Below are 12,000 nucleotides of genomic sequence, written 5' to 3'. Positions count from 1 at the left end.
GTTATCTCACTGTCAGACAAGGTGATGGAAGTGCATTATTTTTTTCTTAACTTTGAATAAACGCAGACAACGGGGGGCGTTTTTTACCCTAACGTAACGTAAACCCGTTTAATAGAATAATGTGTGTGTGTGTGTGTGTGTGTGTGTGTGTGTGTGTGTGTGTGTGTATTACGGGTGGTTAGGTTAGGTGGGTCGTTAACTGGAATTGTCTCCCCCCTCCCCCCCTTCTCTTTGAACAGGCGCACTGTGATCCTATGTATTTAACCTTTGAGGAAGACGCTGGTCCTGTATCACACCCCCGTATTTAGTGATGAGGTCTCTGGGGTAGTGGTGGGGATGGGGGGGGGTGTTAAATGGGGAGAGAAAGGTCAGACAGGGTGAAGGGGAATGGGGTCAATGAGTTAGACGCGAGGATTGAAGGCTATGAGGAAGGAAAGAGGGAAGAAATGGAGATGGACGCGGAGAGAAAAGAGATTGGAAAACATGTGGGTGCTCGGGGGAAGGAGGATGGGGGGAAAGAGAATGGATAAAGAAAGCTGATGAATGGAGAGAGAAAGGTCAGACAGGGTGAAGGGGAATGGGGTCAATGAGTTAAAGGCTATGAGTGAGTAAGAAGGGAGAAATGGAGAAGGACGCGGAGAGAAAAGAGATTGGAAAACATGTGGGTGCTCGGGGGGGAAAGAGGAAGGAGGGTGGGAGGGAAAGAGAATGGAAAAAGAAAGCTGATGAATGGAGAGAGAAAGGTCAGACAGGGAGAGAAAAGAGATTGGAAAACATGTGGGTGCTCGGGGGGAAGGAGGAAGGAGGGTGGGAGGGAAAGAGAATGGAAAAAGAAAGCTGATAAATGGAGAGAGAAAGGTCAGACAGGGTCAGAAAAGAGATTGGAAAGCATGTGGGTGCTCGGGGGAAGAAGGAGGAAGGAGGGAGGGAAAGAGAATGGAAAAAGAAAGCTGCTACACCATTCTGTTGGGCGTAAATGCGTGGGTGGGGCTTGCACAAGCCAACTGGCACCAGCCTCTTTGTGATTGCTTGCTTTACCAGGTCACGAGACCTGCTGCTGTTTGGAGGGCTGTCTGGGCCCCTCCCCTCACTCACTCACTGGCTCCCTCATTTGCTTGTTGGCAAGCTTGGGGGGAAGGAGGAGGGAGGGAGGAGGAGGGAATAAACCAGCATAATTGACCTGTTTGCTTTGCTTTAGCCATGGCTTGTTGGCTCCACAGGCCTTTGGGGGTTTTGATGGCCTATGGGCTAATTTGGGTTTTTGATAAGGGTTTCGGGCCTAGGGTTTTACAGATCTGGTTTAGGGAGATAAGGGCACACCTGAGGTCAAATAAGGTCATGGTTTGAGCTAGATGACCTTTGGAAACCATTGTAAATTGTCCCCCCACCCCGTATTTTTTTGTTTGTTTACAGCTTAGTCTTCTAATTAGCTTGGCTGAATTAGAATTGCTTACTAAACAGCAGGTTTGCAAGGTCGGGTGATTCAGTGTGTGGTGTAGCCTACTAAACGACTCGTTTGATTGGCTGGTTCTTGAAGTTTGAAGAGGCTAATTATGTATGCATGGCACGACCAGAGGTTTGGGGTGTTTATTTTTGGCCAAGTTTATTTTGTTACAGCCATCTGGTTTAGGAGAGGGTTGTTCCGTGGTTAGACTGGCCTAATTTTGTCTCTAACTAGGCTGTTAAATGTGGGTCCTTCCTTCTTGCTCTTTGATTGTATGATTTTCATTCGATAACCACCTGTTGTTTGTGTGTGTGTGTGTGTGTGTGTGTATGTGTGTGTGTCTGCATGTTTGTGTATGTGTGTCTGTCTGTAGGTGTGTGTGTGCCTGTGTCTTTGTGTGTCTGTCTGTCTGTCTGTCTACGTGTTTGTGTTTGTGTGTGTGTGTGTGTGTGTGTGTGTGTGTGTGTGTGTGTCTGCATGTTTGTGTATGTGTGTCTGTCTGTAGGTGTGTGTGTGCCTGTGTCTTTGTGTGTCTGTCTGTCTGTCTGTCTACGTGTTTGTGTGTGTGTGTGTGTGTGTGTGTGTGTGTGTGTGTGTGTCTGTCTGTCTGTGTCTCTGCATGTTTGTGTATGTGTGTCTGTCTGTAGGTGTATGTGTGCCTGTGTCTTTGTGTGTCTGTCTGTCTGTCTGTCTACGTGTTTGTGTTTGTCTGTGTGTGTGTGTGTGTGTGTGTGTGTGTGTGTGTGTGTGTGTCTGTCTGTCTGTCTGTCTGTGTCTCTGCATGTTTGTGTATGTGTGTCTGTCTGTAGGTGTGTGTGTGTCTGTGTCTTTGTGTGTCTGTCTGTCTCTGTCTGTCTGTCTGTCTACGTGTTTGTGTTTGTCTGTGTGTGTGTGTGTGTGTGTGTTAAGGTGTTATCTGTGCACTTGGCAGTGATGGGAATTAACTTACATGTGTTCCATTTAGAGAGACACATTGCACCCCACTTGTGCAGTCATCTTATATATGACTTGGGTGATAAGTGAAGTGGAAGTGTCTCGTGCGCGCACGTGCGTGTGTGCACGTGTTAGTATGATAAGGCCATTATAAATTGGGTAAATCTTTACTTTCTTTATCCCATTTTATTAACAGATTTACTTTTTTTATGAGAGAAAAGTCGTAGTAATTATCAAGGTCCCAATATATATATATATATATATATATATATATATATATATATATATATATATATATATATATATATATATATATACCCTATTTGTATAGAAAATTTTAAGAATTTAGTAGTAAATTTTTGACATTCTTAATTACCGTGATTTCATTATTGGCACAAATTGATTTGAAGATGATATTGATTTTCTGTGATGTTAGATAATTTCTTTTTTAATTATGATGGTAAATTTTGTGTGTGTGTGTGTGTGTGTGTGTAAAATATGGCTCTTCATTTTCCAGGTTTTGGTCTCAACTGAAGTATAAATGTCTCCAGCTAATTTGCATATGTACCTTAGTAAAATCATACCTATACTATTGTTGGGTATGTCTGTATGACACGATATACTCTGGGATATATCATCATCTATTATTATTATATCATGGGTTTGTCTTGTACTTTTTATGTAATTAAACCTTGCCAAAATGGATGATGGAGAAGTCGTCTATATACAATTTTCAGAGTTTATTCTTAAAGGGACCCTTATCCATATTACTGTTAGGTGCATGGAATGCATTTTTACATTTACCTTTATACATGTTTGAATGCGTATTTTCATGGGTTTATACTGAATGTTACAGAAAAGAAAATTGGTGAAAGGTTCAGCTCAATACAGTGGTGCTTCATGGCTGCAAACCTTCACTTGATCCCCACTCATCCATCTTTATCATTTCCCAGTGTTACCAAAAACCCCACAAATTTGATTAAAAAAAATTGAGGCTTTTATAGGAGAACATATAAGTTAGGTGTTGTGCATCTTTGCAAATCCTAGTATGAAATTGTCAGACGTTGAATATATTATCAAAACCTAGTTTTGACCTTCCATCTCGTGCATTCTCATAATCTCTTAGTGTTCCTTTCTGCAGTTTCCTACTACATCCAGAGTTTTCCTTTTCTTCATAGTATTTTTATTAGTGCTATTGTTATTCTTAGTATGATCATGATGTGCCCATAAGACCCCTTTAACTAGGCTCAGCACTTTTATGTTCTTATGTAATTGCATGCATTCACAAGTACCAAATACTATACTTACAAGAACCTGCACACATATTCCCACCCAAGACAACCGTCAGAGGTACTGCTTCTGTAAAGTGATTTATGTCATCATTCTACTCTATTTACCTGTGTCCCTTTGTCTGTCTTCATACCTAGAACTACCTAATACCTGCGGGCCTCCCGCAGATTATCATAATAATATCCTTTTAACAATAAGAATTACAACACATCAGGATACAAAATCTTAACATAATTTTGTGCCTTTTCACAACAGTCATGCCCTGCGGGTTCGATGGATTTCCGTGCTGAGCAGTGCCAGAGATACAACAGTATACCATTTGAGGGAAAGTATTACAGGTGAGATTGTGGGTATTCGTAGTCACTGTGGCTTCAAACAGGGCCAGAGTGGCCATTTTCAAGCTTGGTACAGCCAATATCTAGGCTAAGGTGGTCAGACTCGGGTAAGAATAGCCATATAATCTACCTATCAATATCTCTAATTCCTGTTCCCTTTGGGAACTCCCTTAAGGGGGTGACCACTGCAGAAAAGTCCACAACTGTTGAACTCCAGTGCTGCCATTGGCAGAGGTCAACTCTAGTGCAGTGCTTCAAGAGGCTCCTGCCTGATGTTCATACTAATTACTTCTAGTCACTCATAAGGTCTAACATGTCCTTTACAGTTACATATAGGTAATGATAAATACAATTTTGGTCAGGATGGCTGCATGTCAGTAAGGGTAGCCATGCAGTGGATTAGGGTGGCTACATACAGGTGTTCTGTGGCTGTATTCTGTTGAAAGGGAGCAGTGGAAGCTGTGTGGAGTGACAGAGGAGATGGTAGAAAGCAGGAAGCTAAAAAGGAACCAGGTTAAGTATATATATATTATCTGCACATTAGATAAATAACATAAGATGTGTCTTTTCAACTTAGTCTCTTAGTTCATCTCTATGGATTATTTTAATACAGATATTTTTTTTGTGGATACAAATATTGTCCTTTGACTGAGAAAATATCACTTTACATGTTTTATTTAGGCTTCAGTCCTCATTTGGCTGCAGATCATCCAAGGAGCGCTGTCTTTTTTGATAGCATAAAGTGCTATCAATTATCATGCTTTTGTGTGAGGATGGAAGTAAGAAAATGATATTTCAAGGAATCTTTACTGAGGTGCATGTTCTTTATTTTGATATGTTGAATTATCTTATAAAATCTTTGCAATAATGATAGTAAGTAACAAACTGTCTAACATTTGACATTGTATTCAGCCTGTACCCATTATTAAGTGTAATGTGTTCAGGTATATGTTTCTATTATTTATATACCTTTGTGTCTTTAGAATAATTGCATGGTCATGTTATACACTTGGATATATAAAGATTATATTTCTCTAATCAATTTAGTGGTATGGAAACTATGAAAATGTTGCAGACATTTCTATAAGCAGATACTAATGCCTGTTTTGGGAGACCTAAAAAATTTACACATGTCCGAACTATTGTTATCTTTGACACATCCCTTTCTCACAAGACTCTCAACATAAGGACTGTTTTCATGCCTCTGTTAGTAATGAGTTTGCTAAATGAACATCCTCTCTTCTTGTGAACTCTGTTTTGTTGACCTTTCAGAGATGTTTATGGATATTGTGTCTGTCTCCATGATGCTTCCTGTTCTCATATTTTATTAACTATTCAGGACATCCTCTTCTGCAATATGGCTCACGAAGGATCTCCTCAATTCAGTCTAATCTTTACATCATTCCTAGTACTCCTGTATTCATACTAATACTTTTTCACTCTCTCCTCTCGCCTCATTCTCATTTCGCCCTCCTTTCGCTTTGTTCATGTAAACTGTTTTTGTTATCCTTCCTCTTTTACATGTGTTCTCACTTCATAACACTCCTTTATATAGTTCTTCCCTTATTCTGGGAATCTTATTTCTTGTTCTTTCTGCTCTTCTTGCTAGACATCCAAATCTTAGGAAATTAATTTCTACAGTTGCATTTTTTGTCATTCTGTTATTACTAACTTGTTCTTTTTTCCTTTGGCAAACTCATCATTAAGGTTACTTCAGACTTCTTCCTTTTTATTTCCACTCTATACCTAATTGCATCTTATTCCTTTGTTGAGGTAACATCAGAAGCAGAGGGACAGTCTGCCTAATTTGCACACATCCAGGCTCTCACAGTATTCATGATATACAGCCAAGCCACACAGACTTTGTGTAGTTACCATTGTTAGGTGTTTATTACGGTAGAGAAGGCAGTTACAATTATTATGTGTTTACTGTTTCTGTTTGAAAAGAATTCAGCTTCACTGCTTGTGAATTTACTTAATACTTGTGAATCAATATTGCATGAAAAAAAGTAGCATTGCTAAACTTAGTGTAGTCAGGACCTTAGAATGAACCATTATTATTTTCTCATCATTTTCAGAAAGGTTTTAACTTGACTCTGAGTAACTGCTTTGCCTACATTCATCTCTCCTATTGGGCTCGATTCATTATCAAATGGGAACCCTGTGGAAATTGTCCCCCAGAGAACCATGAAAATTCAATATATGTATTTTTTCCTGCACTTAGGGTTCTAGTCTGTCTTCAGTGCAGTCGAGCACCGCTAAAAGAAACAGAGTCACGACTGAAGCACTCATTTATGCAGTGATACATAGTCTAGCATTTTGCAAATATATATGCTGTACCTACATATTAATGAGAATTCCCCACTATATAGAAATATCATCCCAATCTACACAAAAGCTAAGGTTACTGGCCATGTTGCCTCTGCGTCTGTGACACCTTAATTTTACTTCTCCATAACATCACACCACACCACTTGGATTTGAATTTTTACTGTTATACCTTCTTGAATTTGAGGCAGTCATAGTTTACATCCAGCATTTTTTCATATTCTGTTAACGTACATTAAACAGTTCTAAAAAGTTCCATTTTTGTTGAACTAACACCATAACTTTAAAAGTCTTTAAAGATAATATAGGTAATGCTTTAAGTGCGTACTGAAGAGTCTGTGATTTTGTAAGGTATTTGCTAAAGTAAGTTGGTTTTCCATATGATGGAACTATGATTTCATGTGGTATTTGATAAAATAAGTTGGTTTTCCATCTGATGGAACTGTGATTTCATGAGGTATTTGATAAAGTAAGTTGGTTTTCAGTTTGATGGAGCATTCTTTATAACTATTACATTGGGGTGTTACAGTTGGGTGCCATACCTGGATGATCCTCAGAAGTGTGAACTCAACTGTCAGCCAGAGGGAGAGAGGTATTGAGTTTTTACATACTTACACACACCCCTGAATGAAGGAGTAGTAATGGCATGTATTCACACAGTGGTGGTGCAGCATGGATGTATCCAGTATTTTGTACAACCGAAGCTATCTTACTTTAGAGGTGCTCACCCAACTGACTACCAGATGGGTACTGGTGCTTGGGCTTTTTTTCCAGATATTGAAATGCATGCAGTTTCACTTGTTATATTTCTGAGTCTGTTGTAAGCTAAAGATACCATTGCTCCAAGACTCTGTTCAGGACACAGTTAGGATAAAAACTTGTGGAAAATCTCTTGTACAGTAAGTATGGTGCTCTCCACCATTATTGCTAATAAGCACACATTGATAGTCGGTCCTCAGCACAACAGACACTGACTTGGTGCTAGAAATTGCATATTTATGGCATCAACCCACCTGGTTCCTTCACTTCTTAGCATATGCTAGAAAACCTTAGTTCAGGCATAGGTAAAGGCCAAAGAGTATTCACTTCTACTGGCTCTGAAGGGAATTAATTGTATTCCAGATTGAAATTAAATGAGCATTGTTATTGCTCTTACTAAGGGTAACATTACAGAATATGTTTAGAATATGCTAGACAATCTTAGGATGTGTTGGCTAGTAGTGATGAAACCAGCCTTTTTTAATTCTCCCATGGGCATCAGTTGGATCAAATCATTTAGTCAATGACATTAATATAAGTGAAAAATTTGTGAACCAGTAAAGAGTTTAAACTGATACCAAAGCACAGAATCATGATTCTTAATTGCACTGCCAACCAGTACGTACAGCTAAGGAGCACCTTGGCAGAAGTAGTTTTTTTGTTAATATATAGGGAACCTCATTACTTCATAGTTTTCTATCAACTCACGAACAGTACAGATAAAGCAGTATATTAGAGTTATCCATATTTTGGTTTGTCTCCTCCTGCCATATTTTTTATTTCAGGCTTGTTTTTGGTTCTGTCAATCCTAGTTATCCGAGAAGCCACCTAGTCCTCCACCCCTAAGACATCCCCCCCCGGGGATGTGTCTTGATCCCATGCAAGACATAAAAAGTACTGTAACTATTAGAATACAAAGAGTAAGGCTTAAAGTCACAGCTAGTCAACAATTAGATATTTGATAGTCCCCTTTTGGTGGATTTTGGCAGTATGGTAGAGCTTCACATACAGTGTCCACCAAAAAAACCTTGTCTGCCTCCCTATGCATTTTCAGAGGCAACGTCACACTTACAGTTGAAAATGACAAGGTTCCTGAAGTTTTGGTTAAAGCAGTGGCCTGATTTTGTATTCTGAGTGTCGAGTGTGCCTAGAAATCGCATGTGCACCCACATTTACTTGCTTCCAGTTGAGAATTCAGGCTTTCTCTTCCTCTTTAGAAAGGTAAGAGCCAGCCATCTTGAAGCATAGGTGGATGAAATACAGTGCCCAAAAACATAATTCCCAAAATGAAGTGGCATCCTGGAAGAGTAATGAAAGAACTTCCTTCCCCCAAGATAGCCTGAGGCATACTGAGGCAGGTTGCTTACTCCATTAGGCACAGTAGTCTCATCACTCAGATGTATGAAGATTTTACCCTAAGAACATCATATGCTTGTACCCACAATAACACTTAGCCATGTGTCACCTTTGAAAATATGTGGGGGTGGACAGTGTTTGTTGTCGACATTGAACTTTGTTTTTAAGAAAGAACAACCCCTAATTTTCAAAATTTCATAATGGCAAGGGTTCACTATACTTGTGTATGATTCTTATGCTATCTTTAGCCTCACAATCAACAGGACAGAGTCTGAAGCTAATAGTCTGTAACTTACCTGTATAGACTCAGAAATTGGTTATTAGAATTCTAAACTCATTGTCTGCAGGTACCAACAAGAACACATATAACAGATGTATTACATAGTGTATGAAAGAATAACATTGCAACATATAATGATGTGCACATCGTCTGAAAGAGTCACAGCTGTAATTTTTTCATCTCAGGTTCCGTATTCTTCAGATGTCTGCTGGTTCTGGATTTATTTATTTTTTTGTTCTACAAAATTTGCACATTTAACTTATCATTAATCAAGATTTACAGTTGTTTTTCTTTAACATGTAAATAAAATGTACTGTAACTAGAGGTAGTTTGTTTTCATTAATAATGGGCATGGTAAAATATATCTGCATGTATCCATCAAATTTTGGTTCTTGATTAGGACAAGTTAAAAGAAATATATGATTACCTTAACCTATTGCTAATTCTGATGGGGACGGGAAACTCTGTATATAACAGATGAGTCTCATAATAGCAGCACCAAGTGACCACACAGCATACACTTTTGGTGTTGGAATTGCATGATCAGCACAGTATTTTGGGAAAGTGCATGAAGGGCTGTAGTGGTTATCATTTGCACTGTGAATGTGACGTTATATATGTCTAAGCAATGCAGCCTTCTTTGTAATTATGTTTAAAGTGTCTGACATAAGATAAAAAAATCACATAAAGAAAAAATTTTCTGACTAGCAGGATTGGGTATTACACAGTATTAGTTTGTTATATTAATTTCTGGTTTCAACAGCTGGGTTCCACACCTTAAAGCACCACGAAAATGTGAATTAAACTGCCAGCCTGATGGGGAAAGATTTTACTACCGTCACGAATTAAAAGTGGTGGATGGGACACGTTGTGACAATGAAGGACGGGACATCTGTGTAGATGGCCAGTGTGTAGTAAGTTATATTCCCTTATACTTTTGGACTTAGTTGTTGTGGAAATAGACTTAAAATATGAAGACTTGGATATCAGTTATGGGTTCACCAAGATGTAATCATAGGAAAATATTTTTTTATTAGTTTAATGGTACAACACGATAGTAACAACTATCTGTGTGCTATCTTTAAATCTGTTCCCATTTACATGAGGTGGACAAATTGCTCACAGCATCTTGACTTGCTTTCAGTTATCTTTTCATTGTGTTCATTTTGCATTTTCTCACTCTGCAACACATTGCCTTTTTTAGTATCTTTGTACATTGTCAACTTTCATGGTGAGGCTATAATTTCTCTTCAAACTTCCACCATTAGACAGGAGATGCCTGTACTCCACGTGATCCTGAGTGAGTCCTCTAACTTTTGACTTCTTCCACTGAAATACTTGTGGTCCTCTCCTATTAATCTTGTGCATATGTCCAGTTTTTTTTTTGTTTGCTTTCTATCCATATACCTTCATCCATAATGATCATACCATCCTGATGTGTTTTCATTCATATGTCTTTCTAGCAGTGTTTTGTACCACACATCTTTCATTTTTTTTATATATATGTTCTCTTAAACATAACCATGCTACTTAGATGACATACATCAGATGATCATATTTTGACATATTTAGAAGTAGAATTATGCAAATGCTTTTATCCCTCCCTTATTATTATTATTATTATTATTATTATTATTATTATTATTATTATTATTAATTTGGTGTGAATAGATGGATGGATGAAGTAAAGAGGTTTTGAGGTGAAGTGACCTGAATGTTCAAAAAGGATGAGAATGAAGTAATTGAATCTATGTTGTACACTGGGGGCAATGTGTTGTCAGTTAGCTGAACCAAGGCATATACAGTGGTCAAGGAAACCGCATAATAGTTTCTATGAATGTGGATGTTGGATTCTAATATTGGTGCAGGATACATGAGAGCTAGAGAGTGAATGTGAGTAAATGAGGCAGTGGAATACAGCAGGCAATGAATGAATAGTTAGATATGGATGTCCAGTAAAAAAGTATATGATAAAGGAATATAATTATCATAGAGTACTAATTCTCAACAGTCCAAAATTCTCTCTCAAGTTATATATTTCTCTTGATCAAAAATTACTTTGGGTAAGAGGGGGTTTCTCTGAAACAACACATAATCAGTATTTTAAGATTACTGTGTAACCTTGTTTCACAGCCAGTTGGATGTGACTTAATTCTGGGTTCATCAGCCAAGGAAGACAAATGTAGAGTGTGTGGTGGTGATGGCTCTACATGTAACACCATCACTGGAGATTTTATGCAGGAGACACTCACAGTTGGCTATAATGATATTGTCCTGATACCTGCTGGAGCTACCAACATATATGTAGAAGAACTGAAGGCATCTAATAACTATTTAGGTGAGTAGATGGAGCCAATTAAGTGTTTTTCTTTTTATATCAAATAGCCTTTTCCACCTTTACAAGGTAGGAGGAGAAAAACAGAAGTCTCAGTTTGCATAAATGCAATCTCTAGCTCTTATTTAGTATGTGCTAAAACCAGTCAACTGCTTCTTATTTCCTGGTTCAGCCCATGAACAGCATGTCATATACCATATAGCACCAGCTTTTTTTTATCCCACTCATGCTTCTTACCTTCCTGGAAGTTTTAGTCCTTATATCCCCTAGCTACCTGTTATCTGTCTTTCCATCCTTACCTCTGTCTTCTTCCTCTCAGGCCCTCAGCTTATGACACATATGTCTCTGTCAGTCTCTCTATACTCCACACCTTCCGTATACCCAAATTTTTTCTCCATTTCCCTACCTTCCCTGTCTGTCAGAGAATGCCCATTGCCAGCCATGCATTCTTATCACTCCTAGTCGTCATCTGTGACATGCAAGATAGATATGAGTAACATTACTCCTGCTCCTGCCCTAGTGGGAATGGTGTATGTAGCATTAAGATGTTTACAATAGAGAGGAAACATAAATACCAGAAACTTGATGATATTGGAAGTTTATACATAAATGATATTCTTTGTGACCTAACAATAACTTCCCTTTTATTCAGCTGTCAGAAACATGACTGGCTTTTTCTTCCTCAATGGGAATTGGAGAATTGATTTCCCAAGAGCACGGAGATTTGCTGGTACCACCTTCTATTATGAGAGGAAAGCTGATGGCATTGGAATCTTTGCTCCTGAGATTCTACGAGCCCAAGGACCCACAACAGAACCTTTGTTCATAGTGGTAAGTGATGGCAGTGTATAGATCATGGTATGGCTGGAAATTTTACATAGGATGGCCTCAGAGAAGAGGTATCTGTGAAAATCATACATGGAAGAGCAAAATTGTTTTG

The 12,000-nt window shown here is 38.5% G+C and overlaps 1 protein-coding gene across 1 annotated transcript in view; it reads left to right on the top strand.

Annotated features, from left to right (window-relative positions):
• The window catches only part of LOC139757423 (papilin-like), a 95,879-nt gene that overhangs the window by 752 nt on the left and 83,127 nt on the right, over positions 1–12,000 (top strand). Inside the window, 5 exon segments of the mRNA XM_071677926.1 lie at positions 3,923–4,005; positions 6,860–6,922; positions 9,489–9,639; positions 10,859–11,063; positions 11,713–11,891. Coding sequence (XP_071534027.1) covers positions 3,941–4,005; positions 6,860–6,922; positions 9,489–9,639; positions 10,859–11,063; positions 11,713–11,891 — 663 coding nt within the window. The 5' untranslated portion in view covers positions 3,923–3,940.

Source organism: Panulirus ornatus, chromosome 26 (genome assembly GCF_036320965.1).
Source record: "Panulirus ornatus isolate Po-2019 chromosome 26, ASM3632096v1, whole genome shotgun sequence".
Lineage (NCBI taxonomy): Eukaryota > Metazoa > Arthropoda > Malacostraca > Decapoda > Palinuridae > Panulirus > Panulirus ornatus.
This window is presented reverse-complemented; position numbering and strand designations above follow the sequence as displayed.